At 49.5% G+C, this 24,614-nt stretch overlaps 1 protein-coding gene across 4 annotated transcripts in view; it reads right to left on the bottom strand.

Moving 5' to 3' along the window:
* Window positions 1-3,491: 3,491 nt before the first annotated feature.
* Poldip3 (DNA polymerase delta interacting protein 3) overlaps window positions 3,492-24,614 on the bottom strand; it is a 28,355-nt gene continuing 7,232 nt past the window's right edge. For 2 of the 4 annotated variants that reach the window (XM_090328846.1, XM_090328847.1), the window contains exons 2-9: window positions 20,252-20,642; window positions 18,713-18,799; window positions 16,388-16,483; window positions 12,633-12,809; window positions 12,117-12,194; window positions 9,303-9,432; window positions 5,966-6,032; window positions 3,492-5,020 (exon numbers count right to left, since the gene is read on the bottom strand). In XM_090328846.1, coding sequence (XP_090184972.1) covers window positions 4,843-5,020; window positions 5,966-6,032; window positions 9,303-9,432; window positions 12,117-12,194; window positions 12,633-12,809; window positions 16,388-16,483; window positions 18,713-18,799; window positions 20,252-20,642 — 1,204 coding nt within the window. In that variant the 3' untranslated portion in view covers window positions 3,492-4,842. Of the gene's footprint in view, window positions 5,021-5,965; window positions 6,033-9,302; window positions 9,433-12,116; window positions 12,195-12,632; window positions 12,810-16,387; window positions 16,484-18,712; window positions 18,800-20,251; window positions 20,643-22,692; window positions 22,796-24,614 lie in introns of those variants that run through there. The other 2 variants (XM_090328845.1, XM_090328848.1) reach the window with 2 other exon arrangements.

Below are 24,614 nucleotides of genomic sequence, written 5' to 3' on the forward strand. Positions count from 1 at the left end.
CTATATATGTGGTACCAAGGAATCGAACCCAGGTCTTCATGCATGCTAGGCAAGCACTTTAACCACTAGGCCAAACTCCCAGCCCCAGGTGTGATGGTTTTATGAGACCTCCAGATGAGGCTGGTGGCTCACGCCTGTAATCCTAGCTATTTAGCAGGCTGAGATCTGAGGATTATGGCAGAAAAGTCCCTAACTCTTATCTCCAGTTAACCACTCAGAAACCAGAAGTGGTGCTCAAGTGGATAAAGTGCTAGCCTTAACACAAAGAGGCTCAGGGACAGCACCAAGGCCCTGAGTTCAACCCCTACAACCAACCAAAAAGAAAAGAGCTCTTCCGCTCCAGTGGTTACAGCCACCCTGTGTGTGGGATCGTATCATGCCCACCGCTCCAGATCTGCTCATTCCCGTTCTGGCATCTGAGCACAGCCTGGCTGAGCCCCCTCAGAAGACACTGGATGATAGACATTCACCTCTGCTGGAGTGAAGGCCGCCTCCAGTGGAATACACTGCCTGGCTTCTCTGCCTTCCATATCCACCAGCCTGAGCTGCCCCTTCTCAGTAACTGACCGACATCATTCTATTAGTTTCTCATTCAATAGGGCCATTGTCTTCCACGCTTCAAGGAGCTGTCCTGTGGGATACCAGGGCTGGCTCCCAGTGTCCTTGCCAAAAATGTCACATTGATACAGAATTGTCTTCTGCCATTTCTCCCAGTGGGCAGAGGCTCTTCATGTCAGCCCTGCTGGCTCTGCAGCCTGCAGGCAGCTAGGATTGCAGCCCTGTAGCTGGAAACATCTGTGGTGTGTTGCAGCTCCTCTGCCAGAGCTGCGTGTCTGCCTGCAGGTTTTCAAGCCTTGGGTTGTACTCCGAGACCAGCTGAGCCATCCTCCTCCTCTCCCACTAAAATGGAGGAACTTCCATGGATGGAGGCAGCACTTTCTCACCTCTATATGCTTCTGGAACCTTTGAAACAATTTGCCTTTTCTGGAATCTGGTTTCAGCTCACCAAGCCAGCAATGCCTTTCTCCATTGCAGGATATTCTCCAGGGGCCCTGAGCCCTGACTATTCTACCTACTTAAACCTTTTAACTGAATCTACCCTTTCAACACCCTAAGACAACTGTCTGCATCTACATGTCCTGGATATGTGGCTGGCTCTCCCAAGTCTAGCTGTAGGCTGACTTGCTTTCAGCAACAGAAGTGATACTTTGGGATTTTCAGGCCCATACTTACAGCTTCTGCTCTCTTGGATGCCATGTAAAGCCTGTTGATCCAAGCTTCTCAGCGACATTGGAGGCTGCAGCTGGCAGTCGAATGTCTGTGTCTTTTGTGCTAGCCCCAGGTGAACGACCACATGTGGTTGACCCTGTCTGCAATGCAGCAGGGTGTGTGGGGGGGGGATAAACCTCAAGTGATGACTTCATGAAGCTCCAGCCAAATCTCACAACAGGAGGAAAACAAACTTTAGACTTTTTTTTTTTGCTTGTTGTGGGGCTTGAACTCAGGGCCTGAGCACTGTCCTTGGGCTTTTCTCAAGGCTAGCACTCTGCCACTTGAGCCACAGCACCACTTCTGGCTTTTTTTTTTTTTTTTTTTTTACATATGTGGTACTGAGAAATCAAACCCAGGTCTTCGTGCTTGCTAGGCAAGCACTCTACCACTAGGCCAAACTCCTGGCTTTTTTTAGACTTTTACAGCAAAATGTATGGGTACAAAATAACAGTGATATTCTGTTGGGGGTTCTCGTTTCATCCCCACTAAACCTGGAAGATCATACATAGGTTTGTGGGTCCATGAGTGACAGATATTAGTTGGAAGATCTTTCAAAGCTGTAGCTAGCTAGGGCTGGTGGTATGGCTCAAATAGTAGAGTGCCAGCTTCGTAAGCAGGAAGCCCTAAATTCAAACTCCAGAACCAATAAAATAAAAATAATTCTACTTACTTCTCTAAGTAGATTAGAATGCAAGAGGCACTTCATGAAATCACTGAGATACTAGTAAGCACTATAGCAAACATGAAATGCTAAACATAAAGTTGTGCTTCATTTAAGCCAGGGAAAATGTATACTTAATACTAGATAAAACAGGAAATGTGTAACAAATAACTCTGAACTGAACTGGTTTAAACCATGCACTAAATATTGAAGTTAAAAAGAATGAACAGCTGGGCACTGCTGGCTCACATCTGAAATCCTAGCTACTCAAGAGGCAGAGATAGGAGAATCATGGTGTAGAATAAGCTAGGCAAATTGTTAGCCTAGCCACACTGTCTATACAAGGCAGTGTGGTGGCAGTTAGAAGGTGGCTTTATCACTAGGCTGGGAGTAAAGCCTAGTGTATGTAGAGTGCTTGCCTAGCATGCACAGAGACCCAGGTTTGATTCCTTGGTACCACATAGAAAAAAGCTGGAAGTGGGCTGTGGCTTAAGTGGTAGAGTGGCACTATATCCTTGAGAAAGCCCAAGGACAGTGCTCAGGCCCTGAGTTCAAGCCCTAGGACTGGAGGAAAAAAAGGTATGTTTTCAATTCTTTTTTTTTTTTCCAGTCCTGGGCTTGAGCTCAGGGCCTGAGCACTGTCCTTGGGCTTTCTCAAGGCCAGAGCTCTACCACCTGAGCCTCTGCACCACTTCCGGCTTTTTCTAAGTATGTGGTACCAAGGAAAGACCTGGGTCTTTGTGCATGCTAGGCAAGCACTCTACCACTAGGCCAAACTCCCAGCCCTTGTTTTATTTTTTAAGGTAAGCTAAGTCTCCATACCAACTCTACCTCCAGATGCTTCCAATCTCCTCCCTCTCCCCTCCTTTTTTGCCAGTCAGTCCTGCAGTTTGAACTCCTGGGCTTGGCTGTGTCCCTGAGCTTCTTTTGCTCAAGGCTAGCACTCTCACTTGAGCCACAGAGCCACTTACAACTTTCTCTGTATATGTGGCACTGAGGAATCAAACCCAGGGCTTCCTGCATGCGAGGCAAGCACTCCACCACTAAGGCACATTCCCGGCCTCCCTACTCTTAAGAACATAAACCTAACCAGTAACAACTGATTTTTCAATGCGTTGTTCCGGTACAGGGTAGAGTCGTTTCTTTAAGCTGTGTCAGAGAGGAGGGCTTTGCCCTGAGAGGCGGCGGAGCACATGCTGGGCCGGCACTTCCTGTCAGGCACTGATGCCAGTCTACTACAGCCCCTGAGCAGAATCTTTGAAGGAAAGACAGTGCACACGTAGGAATAACAAACATTTATTCAGAAATGGAAAGTGATACAGTCAACTCCATATTTTAATGCCTTTTCTCTCCTCAACGTGAGACACATCAGGGGCAGCCCACCACTCTCTCCTGTTCCCCAAGAAGACATTTCACAGAGCAGGGAGACCACGGCCCTGTGCAGCCCGGAGGCTGCAACACGCACGCACGCACGCGCACGCACACGCGCACACACACACACGCGCACACACACACACGCGCACACGCGCGCGCACACACACACGCACGCACGCACGCACGCACGCACGCACGACCTGGGCAAGGAGGGGAGGGAGGAGAGTGCGGGCAGGTCATCTGATGGCCCAATCCTCACCAGGTCCAGCGGCGCTCCAGTGTTCCTAGTACCAACAAAGGAGGGCAGTGCCTCTGGGGGCTCTCCTGGCCCAGGAAGGGCCAGCGTAGAAAGGAGGAATGTCTTCCATCTGCAGAAGGAACGTCTGGGCCTGAAGGGGAGTCACGTGGCCCACTTGGAAGAGGTGGGCAGCACAGCACCGAGCACCCGGCGCCCCAGAGCTGCACAACTGAAGCTGGGCACAAACTCTGGGTCTTTCCTGCTTGGTCGACTGGCCTCTGGCAAAGCTGTTTGAGGTTCTCAAGGTCCGCGGCACCCTTGTGTGCTGGGCTGCAGGAGTGGAGCCTGCCCAGCCCACGTGGCCGGGTGACGCACACTGTACACCACCACAGAGCAGCAGCAGCAGCAGCCACACTTCTGCCTGGCACCTGGAGAGCATGCCCGTGTCCCACAGTGGTGCCCCAGCTGCCTGGGAGAAAGCGGCAGTGCTCTCCTAGACACGCCGATGATTTCAAGGCCAGTAGAGGCAGAAGCTAGACAAGTCAGCAGGCTCGGTGCTGCAGGGAGGACGACGACAGCCTGTCAAAGGCCCAGCCGATAGCAGGCGGGCACCTACACCAAAACTAGCATGAGAGGACCACCACGGCAGGTGAGGACAGGGAGAGCTGGGCGACAAGGAAAACTCGGCTCTGGGAATTTCCTCCCGGATGCCTGAGATGGCACAGGCTCTGCAAGCCACGCGCTGGCGGGTCACGGCTTGGAGTAGAGCCACAGCCCCTCCTGCCCTTGCCAAAGGCCCTCTGCAGAGCAGCGGCGGGGCCTGGAAACGGCTCCCTGAGCAGGCTGCTCCACGACAGGTGGGTGAGCACACAGCTTTCAAGCTGACACCATGCCTACCAGCACTGCAGGGCCCCTGCTCTAATTGTTTGAAGAGAAGGCAACCTCTTGGCCCAGGCAGCCCAGCCTGTTCGGAAGGAAGCTTTCTCACAGGGCCACGGGAGTGCCACCCAGAGAATTCCGCGCACCATTTCTAGAGAGGAAGTCAGCTGGGGCAGAGGTAAGGGGAGGCTCCTGCCAACACACACAGGCCTACCTTGGTGAAGAGGTGGGGGGAGAAGAAATGAACTACAAGAAACGTTAATGTACAGAAGAGCACAGGGTAGAAGGACACAGAAAGGCAGGCCCCGTCCAGTGAGGAAGCCCTCCCCACGTTTGGGGCTTCAGTCCAAGGGCCCGTTGGTCACAAGCTTCGCCTTGGGAAACAGAGCCACCCTTGCGTGCCCGGCTCCTGCCCTGCTCAAAGTTTGATTTTGAATTCTGTAGGCTGCGTGGTCACAGAGGCCCCTGAGGTCTTGAAGAGCGCCTTCAGGATGGTGTCGGGGTCCAGCTCAGCAGTGGGGCTGGAGGCGGAGGCTGGAGTCGCCCTCCGGGGCAGCTCGCTCTCCTTTCTCACCGCGGGGCTATCGCTCAGCCGTCTGTGGGGGACAGAGACAAGTTCCAGTCTCAAGGAGTCACCTCGGGATGGGGGAGAGGACCCTACTTTTCCCGGGGCCTGGCACTGACACACTGCTGCGGAAGACTGCGTGCCCTGCTGGTCGTCAGTACACACCAGGACACTCACCGCCCCAAGGGAGTGGCTGACTCCCCAGACTTAACCAGGTGAAAAACAAACCGTCAAAAAACAGTTCACAACATAGCTTACTTCCAGATTTTTTTTTTTTCCTTTTTGCCAGTTGTTGGACTTTCTCAAGGCTAGAGCTCTACCACTTGAGCCTCAGCACCACTTCCGGCTTTTTCCTATGTATGTGGTACCAAGGAATTGAACCCGGGTCTTCATGCATGCTAGGCAAGCAGTCTACCACTAGGCTGAACTCCCAGCCCCTGGCACTATCTTTGAAACTTGTCTTACACCACAACATTATCCAACTTCAAAACTCCCACTCCCTAAGCCTCCAAATCTACTTCAGGCCTTCCCACACCACCCCTAGTCCCGCATCCTATCCTCCTCCTCTGGAGTATCTACCCTATCAAGAAAATGGTGGGCCAGGAACCATTTGGTTCCAATTTAGAGTCTAAACTGACTGTCACCTTAATAAAAAATGAATGTCAGGTGCAGTGGCTCACGCCTGTAATCCTAGCTACTTAAGAGACTGAGATCTGAGGATTGGTTCAAGGTTCAATCAAAGCCATCCCCATGCAGGCATTAATCCATGAAACTTATCTCCAATTAACTTCTAGAAAACTGGAAGTGGTGCTGTGGCTCTAGGGGTAGGGCGGTAGCCTTGGGTTGAAGAGCTCAGGGACAGCGCCCAGGCCCAGAGTTCAAACCCCATAAAGAAAGAAAGAAAGCAAGGAAGGAAGAGACCAGGCAGAGTGAAAGGCAACCCTCCCCACCCCAGGACTCCTGTGCCAGGACTTACAACAGGATGGGCTGCTCAGAAGTGATGACATTGCCGTTCATGTGAAGGTTGCACTTCATAGGTTGCCCTGAAAACCAAAGGAAGAGAAGGCTCAATGGGAATCCATCCCTCACACAAAACAACAGAGCCACCCCTTCACCACCCAGGGCCAAAGCCTGCCACGTGAGCTGTACAACCACTCAGGAGGCTGGGGCAAGAGGGTGTGGGAGCAAGGCCAGCCCAGAGCCATCACACTGGGTCTGCGTCAGTGTGGAACAAGTGCCTCAGTTGGTCTTCAGGACAAACCAGGGGAAACACAGCCTTCTCCTGAGCCTCCAAGTGTCTGATGGACAACTCTGACGTAACAGGGCCCCAACTGCCACTCAGAGCATGTGCCCTATGAAGAGCCCTGATGCTTTACCCCCAGACCAGACCACAGCCATTTTACCTTTCCCCAGGTCTCAGTCATGCATCACCTCAAGGAAGCAGAGCTGGCTCAATACCTAGTCCTCACCTAGCAAAAACGATGCCAGTGCCACAGCCTGGAACCCCCGGAACCATGAACTAACAACCATCTTTTTCTCCCTGTCCATGAAGGGTTAAATGCCATTGCATATAAAACATGAGGCACTGGTGGCAAATGGCTTTAACCCTAGCTGCTCAGGAAGCTGAGATATAGGGCCACAGTTTGAGGCCAGTCTGGGAAGAAAAGCTTGCTATATTCCACTTCTAAAATTGCCACCAAAAGATAAAGCTAGCGACATGCTCAAGTGGTAGACTGCCAGCAGAGCTTGGAGTTCAAACCACAGTACTTCCAAAAAAGAAGAGGAAAGGTGGAAGACGAGGAGAGGGAAGGAGGGAAGAGGAAAAAGGAGAAAAGAGGGAGGAAGGAGTTTTTATTCTGCCTGGGCTCTGTAAGTGGAAAAAACAAAGCCTGAATGACAGCCTGTTTACATCATGGTTTTATTTTAGGCTCACTAATGGGACCTAAATACCAAAACAAAAAACTTACAGCACAATGGGCGCGGTGGCTCACGCCTGTAATTCTAGCTGCTCATGAAGCTGAGATATGTGGATCAAGGTTCAAAGCCAGCCTGGGCACAAAAAACCCTGAGGCTCTCATCTCCAATTAACTTCTGGAAAATGGGAAGTGGGGTTTGATTCAAAGGTGGGGTGGTAGGCTTGAGGTGAAGAGCTCAGGAACTGCACCCAGGCCCAAAGTTCAAGCCCTAGGCTGACCCAAAGAAGAAGGAAGAAGGAAAGAGGAAAGAAGAAGGAAGAAGGAGAAGGAAGGGAGGGAGGAAGGAAGGAAGAAGGAAGGAAGGAAGGAAGAAGGAAGGAAGGAAGGAAGAAGGAAGAAGACGACCACCGAAAGGATTTCGAATGTTACAAAACCCAGCCCTTCAAAGCCAGCCCGGGCACTAAAGTCCAAGTGCCTGGAAAAGTGTCACTGTGGCTCAAGAAGTAGGGTGGTAGCCTCAAGCTGAAGAGCTCAAAGACAACACCCAGGCCCAGAATTCAAGCCCTGGCTGACCCAAAAAGGAGGAGGAGGAGGGAGGAGGGAGGAGGGAAGAGGGGGGAGGGGGAGGGAGAAAGGAGGAGAAGGGGGGAGGGGGGAGAAAGGAGGAGGAGGGAGGATGGGGGAGGGAGAAAGGAGGAGGGGGGAGGGGGGAGGGAGAAAGGAGGAGGAAGGAGAAAGGAGGAAGAGGGAGGAGGGGGGAGGGGAGAGGGAGGACGGGTAGAGGGGAGGAGGAAGTTTTACAAAAACTTCCTTGGTCACAGAGGGCTGGCTCAAGTGATTTTTCAGTGCGGGGAATGCTGAAATCAGGGCCTTGTTCATTGTCCAGCATGGATGCTTCCTGCCCCTCTGCCTATTTATTTATGTAGCCAGTCTTGGGGCTTGAATTCAGGGTCTGGGCACTGTCCCTGCGCTTCTTTTGCTCACGGCCAACTAGCACTCTAGCACTTGAACCCCAGCACCACTTTCAGCCTTTTCTGTTGATGTGGTTCTCTGAGTTGGCGCAACGTTGGCCATCCTCCTCCAGCCTCCAGCGGGCTGGGGTTATAACCAGTACATGTGCCTAAGCCCAGGTCTGAACGGCGTCCGCTCATCCCAGAGCAACAGTTCCTGAACGTGGAGGGAGGTAAGCAGCATGGGACTGGCTACTGCTGACCTCAGCCTCCAGCAGCCACGCTTCACGCAAGCTCCTCGCCAGCAAAACCATGACTCATTTCAGACAATGGCTGGTAGTTTTCAGCAATGATGTGTTTCTAAATGAATATACATTTGCAGACATAATGCAATTGCACACTCAGATTACAATACAGTATACGTCCTTTAGGCATCAACCAGTCAAGTCCTCCCTTGTGAGTCTTACTGCAGTAAGCTGAGACAGAACCCAGTCACAGAGGTGTGCCTGCATTGGCTATGGTAGAAATACACTTCATCTCCAAAGGGACAGGAAGAAAAAAGCAGTACACAGCAACATGAGAACAAGAGGGTGGAAAGGGAGCGTGGCAGCTGGGAGCTCCTCTTTCTAGGCCACCCTGATGAGCAAATCAAGCAGTTCACTCACCAGAGCAGAGCCCATCATCTAACAAGACTCTGGGCCTCTGAAGACCCTGTGCCCTGGAGGCAAGCAAGATATCATCTGGAGCAGCTGGCCATGGCTCTTGGCTTTCCTGGCAAAATCCTTAGGTGAATCATCTTTTTCCCCTTTCCTACTGGCCTCAAGACTTGAACTCAGTGCCCGGCTCGCTGGTACTTTCTATTCCACACTGGTGCTCTACCACTTTGAGCCATGGCTCCATTTCAGGTTTTCTGGTAATTAATTGGAGTTAAGAGCCTCACAGACTTTTCTGTCCAAGCTGGCTTTGAAACATGATCCTCAGATCTCAGCCTGCTAAGGAGCTAGGATTACAGACAAGAGCCATCCGTGCCAAGCATCCCTTAGGTTTTGTTTTAAAAGCTCAAGGCCTAGTGCTCTACCATTTGAACCATAGCTCCATTTAAAGGCTTCTGGTTGTTAACTGGAGATAAGATTCTCAGACGTTCCTGCCCAGCCTGACTCTGAACTGAGACCCTCAGATCTCAGCCTCCTGAGTAGCTAGGATTACAGGTGTGAGCCACCAAGCCCAGCTTCATGTCTTATTACACTTGCCAGCTCTTTCCAGCAAGAACCACAGCTCCATCCTGAGACTGCATGCACATCTGCCTGATCCCAGGCTCAGGAGGCCCCAGGGACACTCTTCAGGATGTCTTTCCACCCATCACAGAGGAAAGCTTGCTCCAGAAGGCCTACCTGCCTCAATAAGCAGGTGAACCAGGAGTAGAGTGACAGCTTTCTTCCCAACTTACCATCCAGACACCGGTTGTTGTATTTTTTATATGCTGTAATGGCGTCATCCTTTTTCACAAAGACCACCTCTGCTACCCCAGGATGGACCAGTCTTGCTCGCTTAAGGGCCCCGCACACACAGAAAAGCTCCTGCAAAGAACAAGGGGTTTGAGGTTGGAGAGAAATCCCAACTACTTCCTGTATGCACATGCTCCAAGGGTGCCATGGGTTAATGTGTGCTGTGAGGCCCAAGGTTTCTTTTTGGGGTGTGTGTGTGTGTGTGTGTGTGCGCAAATGAATCCCAATCTAGGACGTGAACTCAGGGCCTGGGAGCTGTCCTTGAGCTTTTCCGCTGAAGGCCAGGGCTCCATCACCATTTGAGCCAGTTTCACTGCAGGCTTTTTACTAAGTGGAGATTAGGAGTCCCCTGGATTTTCCTGCCTATGTTGGCAAGTTAAGACCTGCAGATTTCAGCCTCCTGACTAGCGAGGACCTGAGTAGCTAGGATGAGACAAGCTGACAGCAGTCAGGAGGAGGACTGGGCTTACATGCCTTTTGTATCTGTGACTGCTCATGAAGTTACTGGAAAGTTCACAGTGACCACCTTGACAGGGACAGCAGTTTTAGAATTCCTCTGTTGTAAGAACGAGTGTAGGTTCGCCAAAAAGAGTTGCTCAGTTGTCACTTGGAAGTCTGTTGTCAACAGTTCTGGGCTGGTTGTTTGAGGAGTTTTCCAGGACATAAGACGCAGTGCTAAACTAGGACAGCATCTAACTCAGCAGAAGCAATCAGTCACTAAGTCAGGAGCAAGTCCAGGCTTGGTCACCGGGGCCTGCCTTTATCAATGATGTGATCACCTGTACATTTTGTAACTTCTCTGAAGACTGTTTGCTCTTCTGAAAATAAGGCAGCCCTGAGGGATCGGCTCTCCCTTTCCCTCCTAGAGTTGCTGGAAAACTCCATCTGAGAGGATATGCTTTGTACATGTGTCACCATCAGCTCAATTCTTTCTATCTTCTTCCTCATGTCACTGGCAAGGAGTCTGAGGCAGGAGGCAACAGCAGGTGGGGAGCAGACCTGAGGCCATAGCACTTAGCCATTTCTCCATCTGTAGCTGCCTTACACTCATTGTGAAGGCAAAGGGAACACTTATGAAAGGGTCCCTAGGATTGTTTTTTTGTTTTTTAAATTAAAAATTAATTTTTGCCTGGTGTTGATGGCTCATACCTGTAGTCCTAGTTACTTAGGAAGCTGAGATCTGAAGACTGTGGTTCAAAGCTAGTTGGGGCAGGAAAGCTGTGAGACTTTTAGTAATAATTAACCACAAAATGCCAGAAGTAGAGCTATAAGAGCTGGCAGAGTGCCAGCCTTGAGCAAAATAGCTCTAGGAACACAGTGCCTAGGTCTTAAATTTAAGCTCCAGTACCAGCACCAACAAACAAACAATACAGTGCTAGGAACTAAGTCCAGGGCTGGCTTTTGCTAGACAAATGCATTCTACTTGAGCCACGCTTAGCACCCTTGTGATTTTTGTTGGTGGTGGTGGTCATAGAGTTTGAACCGCTTGAACCGTGAGGCCTGGGTACTGTCCAAGTTCTTCAGCTCAAGGCTACTGCCCTACTCCCCGAGCTACTGTATCACTTCTGGTTTTCTAAGAGTATCTTGGACTTTTGTACCTGGGTTAGCTTTGAACCGTGATCCTCAGATCTCAGCCTCCCGAGTAGCTAGAATTACAGGCATGAGCTACTGGCGCCTGGCCTTAGTGATTTTTTTTTTTTTTTTTTTTTTTTTTTGGCGCCAGTCGTGGAGATTGAACTCAGGAACTGGGCACTGTCCTTGGACACTTTTTGCTCAAGGCTAGTGCTGTGCCACTTGAGCCACAGCACCACTTCCAGCTTTTTGTATGTATGTGGTACCAAGGACTCAAACCCAGAGCTTTGCGCATGCAAGGAGAGCAGTCTACCACTAGGCTACATTCCCAGCCCCTTAGTGATTTTTTTTTTTTTTTTTTTTGATTACTCTGAACTACAAACTTGACTGGATGAGAGACAGCTAGAACAGTAGGGCACAAACTGTTCTTGTTCCTCACGTACCACTACACCACATACCCACAGCCACGAGCCCTAGTGACCCTGGAATGAAGCCTCTGAATTGTGAGCCCGTTTATGCCAGGCATTGTGTCACTGTGATGAAAGGCTGACGCAGTGACTAAACACAGACTCCACACGTCAACTGCAAAGGAGGCAAAAATCCCGTGACTCGCATGGATGGGGCGCTGTGGTCTAGGGGACTCCTGAGGAGTCAGGAGGACACAGATATCCTATGCCCAGAGGCAGGCAGGCCAGGCAAGTGGTTGAATGTAGAGCTTGGCAGAAGAGTGGAGAGAGCTGGCCTGACCGCTTTCCTCTTGAACCTGTTAGGCACAGTGATGGCAGCCTTCCTAGGCCTCCTCTACAGAGCAGCATGCACCAGGCCATGCCTGCCCAGGATTCTGGAGGATTCTGCTGCCCTACTAGATACAGCAGCCAAACACAACAACTTCTACAAAATTCTTGCTGAATCTTGGAGCTGTCAGGCAGACAATGCCTCCGTGGCTGAGTCCCAGGCCTCCCTGGACATCTATAACAAGCTGTGTGATATTGATGGGAGGGCTAGACAAGTTTGCACTTGCTTCTCCCCAGACACACCCCATGCACTTGGTCCCCCTGGCAATTAGTTGAACCGTGATGATATAGTTCTGGGAGTTCCAGCTAAGCACGAGCTGCAGAGTGGTCTCAAGGACCTGTGCCACAGAAGGAGTGAGAAGGGAAACTCTGGCAAGCCCTAGTACTTACAACAATGTCCTCTTCGGTGACTCGGGGGTGCAGATTATTCACAGTCATCTTGGTACCTTCCAAGGGGCTGAGAACCGTCTACCACACAGACAAGAATGTTACCGGGAGTCAAAGGGCAGGCGTGCAATCACCACACAGCAGCACTCACTCTCTATATGCAACCAGGAAGGCCCAAAGGAAACCCATGCAGAGACCAACACCATGAGCTCCTTGGCTCCAGTGCCATAGCATGCCACGACCATGTGTTTAAAGGAGTGGACTCTCAGGCTTCTAGAATCCGCCAGCTCAAATGGCACATTCTCCTTAAAGCGCCCCCAGACTCCATCAGGGCTTGAGCTGCTCTTTCCTCCTGGCTCCCGGAAGCTCTCTCTCCTCAGGGAAGCCCTCTGTTCACTACACCTGGCGGTTTCTCTGCAGGGCTGGCTCCGCCTACCGATATTACCCAGGGCAGGTAATGTGGCATTCTGCTCACGCAACACAGGCTGCCCCGATTAGAAGGTAGTCCTATCACCTCACCTCAGCAGACGGCAGCTCTTTGGGGGACTCCTCCTTGTTCACCAGTGTCCGCGACACATTGGTCAAGGCCTTTGTTCGGATGGAGGGGAGGGCGGGAGCAGTGTACGCATCGTTCTGAACCACTTTGGTAAGAGGGAGGGCCTTGGACACGGAGAGCTTGGAGCTGCTCAGTCCAGCCTACAGAAAAGGACAGAAAGAAAAAGCTGAGTGTGGGTGACCACGAAGCTGAAGCACACAGAAGCCACTCTGCCACTCTGGACAGTACTGGAAGCTATTCTCAGGAAGCTTCCACACGGTCTTTTGGAACTCCACAAAGCCACACCATTCCAACATTTTGCACCTGGTCAGAAAGTCAAAAGTCAGAGGTCAGGAAGTGGCGCTGTGGCTCAAAGCAGCAGGAAGAGTGCTAACCTTAAGCAAGAGAGCTTAGGGCCGGCACCCAGGCCTAGAGTTCAAGTGCCACAACTGATAAGAAATTAAAAAATAAAAAACGGGAGGTCAAGTTTAGTTCTAACTACGCAAGCTTCTTTGATGGTGCTGCGATCGCCAGGTTCCTGTGGCTGAGCAGAGGCCCGTGTGCACCCCAGGTTCTTCAGGTGTGTCAAGGACACATTCTCAGACCTCCAGTGGGGGAGTTGGCTCTTGGAAACCTAGGTTCCCTGTGTTAGTGTGACTAGAGAAAGCAAGCTTCACACCAAAGCGGTAGGCACTCTTGCTGCTTTAGAACAGTTTATAATAAGCACCGATCCAAAAAGGAAGAAGGAATGAAGCAGAGGCGGGGATGAGAATGAGGCAGATCACTGGGTCTGGAGAAAACATTCTCCATGTTGGAGGTCACAGCTCTCAAGCTACTCTATGTCTTACGAACAGTACAATACAGTAGTTACACATGTGGCCTGGGAAGCTCAACAACTATAGTTACTAATTAAACGCAGTTACTTCTGGTCCTTTTATAAAGAAACAAAGTGATCTACTTCATACACCTCTTAAATTAGGGGTAAATTAGAGTGAAATTAGGGGACCAGGAGCGTGGCCTAGCATACACGATTTCTTGGTACCACATAAGCAGAAAAAGTAAGAAGTGGTGCCGTGGGTCAAGTGGTAGAGCCCTATTCCTTGAGAAAGCCCAAGGATAGTGCTCAGACCTAGAGTTCATGTTCCAGAACAAGCAGGGGGAGGGGGGGAAGAGGAAGGAGAAAGTTAAATTAAGAAGCGAGAGGTAGCTGGGCGTGGTGGCTCATGCCTGTAATCCTAGCTACTCAGGAGGCTGAGATCTGAGGATGAAGGTTCAAAGCCAGCCTGGGCACAAAAGGACCTGAGACTTTTATCTTCAGTTAACCTCTAGAAAATGGGAAGTGAGGCTTGCTCAAGACTAGGATGGTAGCTTTGAGCTGAAGAGCTCAGGGACAATGCCCAGGTCCAGGGGTAGGGCGGTAGCCTTGAGCTAGAGAGCTCAGGGACAGTGTCCAGGTTGAGTTTAAGCCTCATGACCCATGGGGGAAAAGAAAGAAAAAAAAAGGAAGCAAGAGGTTAGCCTGCATACGCAGGTGGTAACCAGAGGTGAGCTCTGGACCTGAGGAGGTGCTCGCCAGAAGGGGCCAGGGGCAGTCCACAGACTCCTGCCGTCACGTGCCTGTGCCCACTCCTCCTGGAGCACATCTGATGACACCCAAGCCCCCAAGCTCTCCTTGGACAGAGCACCAAGTATAGGGGCCTATGGGTTAAGCTAGGGGAATCCAGCAGCCCTTTCTATGGGATACCAGAGCAAAATGCTATGTCACCAAGAAAAAAAAAACAACCAGGGACTGGAGGTGTGGCTCAAATGCTAGAGTATCAACAGAGTAAGCATTTGTGGGTGGCAGTCAGGGGACCAACAACAAAGGAAAAATACTTGCAACTTCTCCTGAGGGATTACTTACTGCTCTATTTTTTTTTTTTTTTTTTTTTTTGCCAGTCCTGGGCTTAAGCTCAGGGCCTGAGCACTGTTCTTGGACTTTCTCAAGGCTAGAGCTCTACCACTTGAGCCTCAGTACCATTTCCGGCTTTTTTCTATGTATGTGGTACTGAGTAATCGAACCCAGGTCTTCATGCATGCTAGGCAAGCACTCTACCACTAGGCCAAACTCCCAGCCCTATTTTTTCTTTTTTCTTTTTTGCCAGTCCTGGGCTTGAGTTCAGGGCTCGAGCACTGTCCTTGGACTTTTTCAAGGCTAGAGCTCTACCACTTGAGCCTCTGGCTTTTTTCTATGTATGTGGTACCAAGGAATTGAACCCGGGTCTTCATGCATGCTAGGCAAGCACTCTACCACTAGGCCAAACTCCTGGCTTACTGCTCTATTTTGAACTTCAAAATTCATACTGAAACTTAGCTTCCATAATAACAGTGTTAAGAACAGTATTAAGAACATTTGCAGGCTTGGAGTGGGACCGAGTGGTAGTGTGCTTGCCTAGCATGCACAAAGTCCTGAGTTCAATTCACAAGAATCACAGAAAAAGCCGAAATTGGTACTGTGGCTCAAGTGGCATAGTGCTAGCCTCGAGTAAGAAGTGTCCAAGGACAGTGCCCAGGCCCTGAGTTCAAGCCCCAGGACTGGTGGGGGGAAGGAGGGAGAGAGAACATTTGCCCAGCGGGAATGGTGACCTCAGGAATGGCCCCCCGGCACTATTCCTCCATTTTGTGCATGCTCATGCTGGCTTGCCCTTCTACCATCAAGGGTGACTGACAAAGCCCTCATGCCAGAAGCAGCCCTTTGATCCCCAAATTACCAGCCTCCAGAACCACAAAAGCAGAAGAACTTCCACTGCTTAAAACTTACTCACTCTGCATTGCTCTGCTATCATACAAAATGGGCAAGTCCACTCACACATTTCCCCCAGTGTCTCAAGCAAGAACTGGGAACTCTGGCTCTGAACTTCACTCCCTGTGGGATCTTGGCAAATCCCTGGATATTCCAAGTCTCAGTATTTACAAAATCAAGGGGTTGGCTATGGACTTGGTGTTTCCTTAATCAGCAAGGGTGGGAAAAAAAAAAGAGACATAAAAGTGAATGAAGATGAGCCAGAAAGGTTAAGACAGCTGGTGCCCCATGTGGGGAATGCAACTTCTTCATTCACATTTTAGTCTTTTTTTTTTCACATTTTAGTCTTTTTTTTTTTTTGGCCCCTTTCTCTTTCTGGCCCCGCTCGCTCCGGCCCTGCTCGCTCCGGCCCTGCTCGCTCCGGCCCTGCTCGCTCCGGCCCGGCTAGGCCCCCTTTCTAGCTCAGGCCCCGCTCGCTCCGGCCCGGCCAGCTCTCGCTTGCTCCTGGCTCTGCTCGCTCCGGCCCCTTCTCGCTCTGGCCCCGCTCGCTCCGGCCTCGCTGGCTCTGGCTCGGCTCGCTCCCGCACGCTCCGGTCCTGCTCGCTCCGGCCACCACTCGGTTGGGCTCTGTTCACTTCAGCTCAGCTCGCTTCTTTCGCTCTCTGTCGCCGTCGCAGTCTCGTCTCTGCCACTTTTCCGGTTTGGTTGTGTCTCGTCTCTGCCACTTCCGGCTTGGTTGTGTATGTGGGATACCGAGGAATCGAACCCGGGTCTTTGTGCATGCTAGTCAAGCACTTTAACCGCTAGGCCAAACTCCCGGGCCCTCACATTTTAGTCTTTATAGGCAACAGTTGGCTAGTTCCAGCTCTGAAGATCTAACAGGGCTTATTCTATACAAACCTTCCATCCACTTCATGGACACAAGCAGTGAGGGTAAGAGAAGGGAAAAGACCTTACCGTGTGGTGAAGAAAGCTGCCTGAGGAGGAAAACTTCATCTGTTTAGCAGGAATGGGTGCTAAAACATCGTCCTCTTCATCTAGGTCGTATAAATTCTGTGAACAAAGAATCAGAAGTTGGGCTGGCACTGATTCAGTAGTTCAGTGCTCACCTAGCACTATGAGATGCTGATTTGATCTTCAGTGACACACACACACAAGCACACATGCAGGCCATTGGGTCTCAACATTGAGACCCCACAGGAAAATGGCTGCTGGTGTATGCTAGGTTCTGAGGTAGAGGTGCCTCAGGGGACTGGCCTTTGACAATAGGGCTTTAGTCCTGATAGTGAGTCTCCTCTTCCTGCTCCTCCCTTGGATTAGGACTTCAATCTATAGTTCTAGCTAGCGCAAAGCTCATCTTCCTCCCTCAGCCTCTTTCCTGCTCCTAAGGCAGGGCTGGAAGCACCCTTCTGTGAGTAGGTGGTGTCTATGAAGTCTCTGAATGTTTACTACACTTGTGTGTGGCTCAATGACAGTGGTGGGAACATCAGAGTACTTACACAAACCTAGATAGTACAGCCACTAGACACCTAGACCATGTGATATATATACACTGTTGTACAAAGCACACGACTGAATTCTTTGGTTTGGAAAGCCCAGGCCAATGAAGTATGTGGCCTACAGAAATTAAGTCCAAGCCTCAGTTTAGGCCTTAACAATGTTCACGGCAGGAAGATTTCTAACAGGCAAAGCTGGGCGGGTGGCTCATGGCTATAATCCTAGCTAACTCTGGAGGCTGAGATCTGAGGATGGCTAAAAGCCATCCTAGGCACTAAAGTTCGTGAGACTCTTAGCTTCAATTAACCACCAGGGACCAAACCGGAAGTGGCACTGTGGCTCAAGGGGTAGGGTGGTAGCCTTCAGCTGAAGAGCTCAGGGACAGCGCCCAGGCCCAGAGTTCAAGTCCCACAACGAAGGAAAAAAAAAAAAGCTCTGGAAAAAGTAGGAACAGAAGGAATATACCTCAACATATTAAACACCAACAGCCAACGTGATATTAAATGGGGAAAAACTAAAACCATTTCCTCTAAAATCACGAACAAGGCAAAGGATGTTCACTCTCTACTCCTTTTCAATATGATACTGTAATTCCTAGCCAGAGCTCTAAGGCAAGAGACAGATATAATATTTAGATATAAACCTAACCAAGGAAGCAAACACTTCGACAGTGAATACTTATGGAAATGGAAAGACTTCCCATATTCATATATATCATGAAGACCATACTGCAAAGGTGATCTACAAATTCAAGGAATAGCTATCAAAATCCAATTTCATTCTTTGCTGAGTCAGAGAAACCAACCCCAAAATTCATATGGAAAAATGAAAGACCTTAAATAGCCAAAGCATTTTGGGGGCAGGGGGTGGAAAGCTGGTGGTATCACAATTCCAGACTTCAAACTCTACTACCGACCTATAACAAAAACTGGCCTGAAATATCAATGGAACAGACTAGAAAACCCAGAAATATATTCAGTCATCTGATATTAGACAGGGGATCTAAAAATACACATTGGAAAAAAGAGAACTTCTTCAATAATGGATGCTGGGAAAACTGAAAACTAAAATTGAATCCCGTTTGTCATCACACGCCAACATCAACTCAAAATGGATCAAAGACCCTAATGCCAGACCTAAAGTTATGAAACTACTGCAAGATGGAGTAGGGAAAACATTAGAACCTATAAGCATAGGCAGGAACTTTTGTTAAGTGGGTGTTGGTCCTAGGGCTTGAACTCAGGACCTGGGCACTGTCCCTGAGCTCTTCTGCTCAAGACTAGTGCTCTGCTCCTTGCATCACAGCTCCTCTTCTGGCATTTTGATGACTAATTGGAGGTAAGATTCTCACAGACTTTCCTGCCAGGGCTCACTTTGAACTGAGATCCTCAGTAGGATCTTTTTGAAAGTCTCTCATGGAATAGCAAATAGGGGACTTAACAAATGGGATTACATCAAAATAAAGTTTCTACACAGCAAAGGACATAGTTACTAAACTAAACTAGAAAGACAGTCAAAACATTGGGAGATCTGTGCCAGCAATATATCCGGCAAGGGCTTAAGAAAACCAAAATAGCTCAAGAAAATGCCCCCCTCCCCTTAAAACTAATAAACCAATCAATAAATGGAAAAAACGAACTAAAAAGAGATGGAGGAGGAGGAACAGGTAATGCTCAATATCCCTAGTCAAAAAGGAAATGCAAATCAAAATAACATACCTGTGTATGTTCCTTCATTGATTTGCTCACTAGTTCATTCATTCATTCATTCATTCATTTACTCTACCTGTTTGGCCTGGTGATTATTGACGACATTGATCCTCATTCCAGCAGGATGGGCATGAAGTGGTACCGTGGGCTTCTGCTGTGGAACCTACAAATATCCAGTGGTCATAACACTTGTATTCTGTGAATTGGGGAATCACTATGCTGGAAATACAGTCAGCATGAAGCTTTGAGTTTTTGGTAAAAAGAACTAGAATGCCTTGCCTCCAAGCACCAAATCAATATCCCTGCTGAAACTATGTGGTTTGACATGTAAAGCCTAATGAAGTTGGCTAGTTTCCTGCTGCTCTGTCCCTATTACCAACACTACTGCAGAGATTTAATATAGTTTTCCTTCCTACTGAGATGGCAGCTCTGGAGGGCAGACAGTGTACCTGGGCTTCTAGCCTAGTCCTCAGGCTCACTGGCTATGAAATACTGGAGCAGTACTTCCCATTTATCTCTGAGACTCATTCTTCTTCTTTTTTTTTTTTTCGGCCAGTCCTGGGCTTGAGCTCAGGGCTTGAGCACTGTCCTTGGACTTTCTCAAGGCTAGAGCTCTATCACTTGAGCCTCAGCACCACTTCTGGCTTTTTTCTATGTATGTGGGGTACCGAGGAATTGAACCCGGGTCTTTGTGCATACTAGGCAAGCACTCTACCACTAGGCCACACTCCAGGCCCCTCATTCTTCTTTTATAAAACAGGTATAGTAACTCTGAGACTAGAGTGCTGAACAGGTTGTATCCTTTCCTTTCTCTTCCTTCCATTATCTTACTCTGGAAAGTCATTTTGGATTTCTGGACTTCCCCTTTTTACATAAAAGAGGTATTACCTTTCCTTCCTCATATGGTTTACTTGGCTATAATGTACATAAAAAGCCTTAATAAAAGCCGGGCATGCCGAGCACAGCGGCTCATACCTGTAATCCTAGCTATTCAGGAGGCTGAGATCTGAAGATCAAGGTTCAAAGCCAGTCCAAGCACAAAAGAACCAGAGTCTTATCTCCAATTAACCCCTAGAAATGGAAGTGGGGCTTGGCTCAAGGGTAGGGGGCTTGGCTCAAGGGTAGGGTGGTAGCCTTGAGCCCTACCCTTGAGTTGAAGAGCTCAGGACAGCGCCCAGGCCAAGTTCAAACACCATGACCCACAAAAAAAAAATAATAAAAATAAACCACCACCAACAAAAAAGCTGGGCATGATGGCTCACACCTATAATCCTAGCTACTCAGGAGGCAGATATCTGAGGATCACAGTTCAAAGCCAGCTGGACACTAAAGACTGTGAGACTTTCATCTTCAATTAGCCACTAGAAAACCCAGAAGTGATGCTGTGGCTTAAGGGTAGGGCAGTAGCCTTGAACTAAAGAGCTTAGGGATAGCTCCCAGGCCAGAGTTCAAGTCCCACGAATGATACACACACATACACACACATACACACCTTCACAAGCAGCAAGCAGCTGATATATACTCAGGAACAGTGCATTTTCCCCCAAACACTCCTATCCACTCCCCAGCTCAGCTCTCCTTGTCTAAATCCAATAGAACAGAAGTCACGACCCACCTGGATGGTTTTGGTGAGCTTCAGAGCAGGGGTCACTGTTCCAATGGGAGGGCTTGTGAAGGCAGCAGGGGACCTTCTCTTTAGGCTGATGGTCTCCCGAGCATCTGCCACCTGGCGGGGCTTTGGGGGCACTGTGCTCTGCTGCTTGCGAGAGTTAAGCATCTCCCTGGCATCCTGCACTTTCCCTTTGATCCGAAACCGAGCATCTTTCTGCAAAAGCTTTTCCCGAGCATCTTTGACTCCTAGCTTGAGGCGGGCATCTGAGAGGCCAATCTTCTGCCGGGCATCAAATCTCTGCTGGAAAGTGGCTGTGCGTGTTGACTGGCTAAGCAGGCTCTGCTGCATCCCAATGCGGGACCGGACGCCTCCTGCTCCTGGTCTGGTGCTGAGCCTGTGAAGATCACACATGCATGCACACACTTGTCAATGGGTCTGGATACCAACGGCAGCCCATGGAGGGGAACCATGCAAGACTGGGAACGCAGGAGGTTCTGGGAAGCTAAAAAGCTTCGCCCTCCCACTCACCTGCCCAGACCACCCCAGGCTCTGTACTCAAGGCCTCTAAAGGGATGGGCAATGGTGGGCCTACCTAAAACCTACAAACACACCTGTGTTAGGGTCTTCTTAGGCCGGAGCCTCATGTGTTATTTTCCCATTAGCTTCAAAAAAACCTTCCCAGGCCGGGACTTTGGCCTAGTGGTTAAAGTGCTTGCCTAGCATGCATGAAGACCCGGGTTCAATTCCTCAGTATCACATACATAGAAAAAAGCCAGAAGTGGTGCTGAGGCTCAAGTGGTAGAGCTCTAGCCTTGAGAAAGTCCAAGGACAGTGCTCAGGCCCTGAGCTCAAGCCCAGGACTGGCAAAAAAAAAAAAAAAAAAAAAAGCTTCCCATTCTCTTACATGTGAGGTCCACCAAAGGAAAAAACCCAAAAACTGATCCCAAAATATCTGGTCACAACAGTAAAAGCCAGAAGTGGTGCTGTGACTCAAGTGGCAGAGTGCTCGCCTTGAGCAAAAAGTGTCCAAGGACAGTGCCGGGCCCCAAGTTTAAGCCCCAGGATTGGCAAAACAAACAAAGTATCTGGTCATAATAGCCGGGAGGATCAATGTTTCAGCAAGGTGGGGCAAAAAAGTTTCAGCTAGGTGTGGTACCTGCCATCTCAGCTATAACAAGAAGCTATAAAAAGGAGGACTGAGGTCCTGGTTAGCCCAGGCAAAAGTAAAACCATATCTTAAAAAAAAAAAAAAAGCTCAGCTGGCTTGGTGGCTCACTCCTCTGTATTCCTAGCTACTCAGGATGATCTGGAGATCAAGGTTCAAAGCCAGCCTGGGCACAAAAGGACCTGAGACTCATCTCCAATTAACCTCTAGAAAATGGGAAGTGGGGCTTGGCTCAACGGTAGGGTAGTAGCCTTGAGCTGAAGAGCTCAGGGACAATGCCCAGGCCCAAAGTTCAAGTCCAAGACCAACACACACACACACACACAGAGCTCAGGGGGAGTCAGGAGCATGGCCTAGTGGTAGAGTGCTTGCTTAGCATGCATGAAGTCCTGGGTTCAATCCGTTGGTACCACATACACAGAAAAAGCCAGAAGTAATGCTGTGGCTTGAGTGGTAGAGCACTACCCTTGAGAAAGCACAAGGACAGTGCCCAGGCCGTGAGTTCAAGCACAAGGACTGTCAAAACAAAACAAAAACAAGGAAGTGGTGCTGAGGCTCAAGGGTTAGGGCAGTAGCCTTAAGCTGAAAAGCTCTGGGACAACGCCCAGGCCCAGAGTTCAAGCCCCAGGACTGATTAAAAAACTCAGGGCCAGGAGTTTGGCTTAGCAGTAGAGTGCTTGCCTGCTGGGTATGAAGACCTGGATTCGATTCCTTGGTACCACATACATAGAAAAAACAAGAAGTGGTACTGTAGCTCAAGTGGTAGAGTTGTAGCCTTGAGAAAGCCCAAGGACAGTGCTCAGGCCCTGAGTTCAAGCCCAGGACTGGCAAAAAAAAAAAAGGAAAAAGAAAAACTCAAATATAACAAGAGCAAAAGGACTGGAGGTATAAGTCAAGCAATTAAGTGCCTGCCTAGCTAGTGCAAAGTCCTCTGTTCAAACTCTAGGACAACCAGGCTGTAGGCTCAGAACAGGCTTGTCACTGAAGTCCCAGTCAGAAAAATGAGAAAAAGGACTTTGTTAACCATGTTCACTCATGAGTTCCCCTCCAAAGCCACAGGCTTGGTGCCAGGTTCAAATTGCCAAAAGGAACACGGCATGGATGAGCCGCTGTGTGCTTGTTTGAGGGGCTGCATGCGGACTCCCAAGTAACCCCCACACTCTTACAATCTGTGGGCATCACACGAGCAACCAGACCCCACGGGCAGCTGACAGGGCGTAGACATGGCCAACAGGTCTGGAAAGAACAGCATATCCAAGGGCATTCTCGAAAGGCCCACCTCAGCCCACGCCTCGTGACCTTCTTGTGCACGGAGTTCAAGTGAGTAGCCGAGGTGTCCAGGCCTCTCCAGTTCCCAAACTCAAAAGCATTCATTCCTCCCCTCTCTTACCAGTAAGGCCTCTCTGCTACCCTGATCCCCAGGTAATGACTCCCCTGGGAGAGGCAAAGCTTGCCACACAAAGCTTCCATTAAGGTACTTGTCACACTGCATCACAATGATCTGTTTATCAGCCTGCAGCTCCCACAGAACCTTGAGCCACCCAGGGCCTACCCTGCAAGTCCTCGCCTATTTCAACCCTGCCTCAAGAAGTCAGGCTCCAAGTGCTATGGACTTAGGTGTTTGCTGAGTGTCAAGGACCCTGTAAGGCTCCAAACATAGGCTCTTCTTTTAGGGTCACAATCTGAAGTTGCTATCACTTCCTTCTTACGCAGAGGGGAAAGAAGCACAGAGCTAGAGGCACGGCTAGGACTGGACCCCAGGACCAAGACCTCAGGCTTGGAGCTTCTAACAAGCTTCAGACTTTCCCCTTTCCCAAGCCAAGCCCCAAGCTCTGGCTGACCTGAAGGACGCCTAGAGAAACCAGTCCTCACTAACTTCCCTGTCTGCTAGGATGGCAACTCTCAGTGGGAAGGCATGCCATGGAACCTACCAGTCTAGAGAGAGAGCTCACTGGAACCGTTGGAAGAAAGGGTTCTGATAGAACAGCACATGTGGGACAAAAAAATTGTAGGACTTCATTGATAATTCCATCTACCACATAAACTAGGCACATCCCAATCCAAAGCTAAGTCTTTCACAAGGATTTTCTAAATTGACTTATTCAAACGCTCCCTCTTCCTATCACCAAGAAGTTTCTGATATTTACAACTAAAGGAGGTGACATTCTGGACCCCATATCATCAACTTGGTCTCCCCCCCTCCTAGTCCCAGAACTTGAACTCTGGTCCTGGATGCTGTCCCTGAGCTCTCCAGCTCAGGGATACCACCTTACTCCTTGAGCCACAGTGCCACTTCCACTTCCATTTCCTGGTCATTAACTGAAGATAAGAGTATCTCAGACTCCAACTGACCCGGGTTTGAACCATGATCCTAGATCTCAGCCTCCTTAGTAGCTAGGATTACAGACGTGAGCCACCCTGCCTGTTTTAACTCTGCTTTTAAAAGTCTAGTTTTCTGGGGCCGGGAGTTTGGCCTAGTGGTAGAGTGCTTGCCTAGCATGCATGAAGACCCGGGTTCAATTCCTCAGTACCACATACATAGAAAAAAGCTGGAAATGGTGCTGAGGCTCAAGTGGTAGAGCTCTAGCTTTGAGAAAGTCCAAGGACAGTGCTCAGGTCCTGAGCTCAAGCCCAGAACTGGGGGGAAAAAACAAAACAAAACAAAAAAACAAAACTAGTTTTCCATGAGGCTGGGAGTTTGGTGTAGTGCTAAGAGTGCTTGCCTAGCATGCACAAATACCAGGTTCGATTCCTCGGTACCACATACATAGAAAAAAGCCAGAAGTGGTGCTGAGGTAGAGCTCTAGCCTTGAGAAAGTCCAAGGACAATGCTCAGGCCAAGCTCAAGCCTAGGACTGGCAAAAAAAATAAATAAATTCTAGTTTTCCAACTATTCCAGCAATCAAAGGTAATTGTCAAAGCCAGGCATAGTGGCTCAAGCCTGTAATCCTAGCTACTCAGGAGGCTGAGATCTAAGGATCAAAGCCTGCCCGGGCACTACAATGCCATGATACTCTTTTTCTCCAATTAATCTCTAGAAAACAGGAAGTGGAGTTTGGCTCAAGGGTAGGGTGGTAGCCTTGAGGTGCAGAGCTAGGGACAGCTCCCAGGTGGAGTTCAAGCTCCATGACCCACAAAAAACAAAAAACATAGCTGTCAGGGGAGTTTGGCCTAGTGGTAGAGTGTTTGCCTACCATATAC

Source organism: Megascapheus bottae, chromosome 2, assembly GCF_031878675.1.
Source record: "Megascapheus bottae isolate mThoBot1 chromosome 2, mThoBot2.hap1, whole genome shotgun sequence".
Classification (NCBI taxonomy): Eukaryota; Metazoa; Chordata; class Mammalia; order Rodentia; family Geomyidae; genus Megascapheus; species Megascapheus bottae.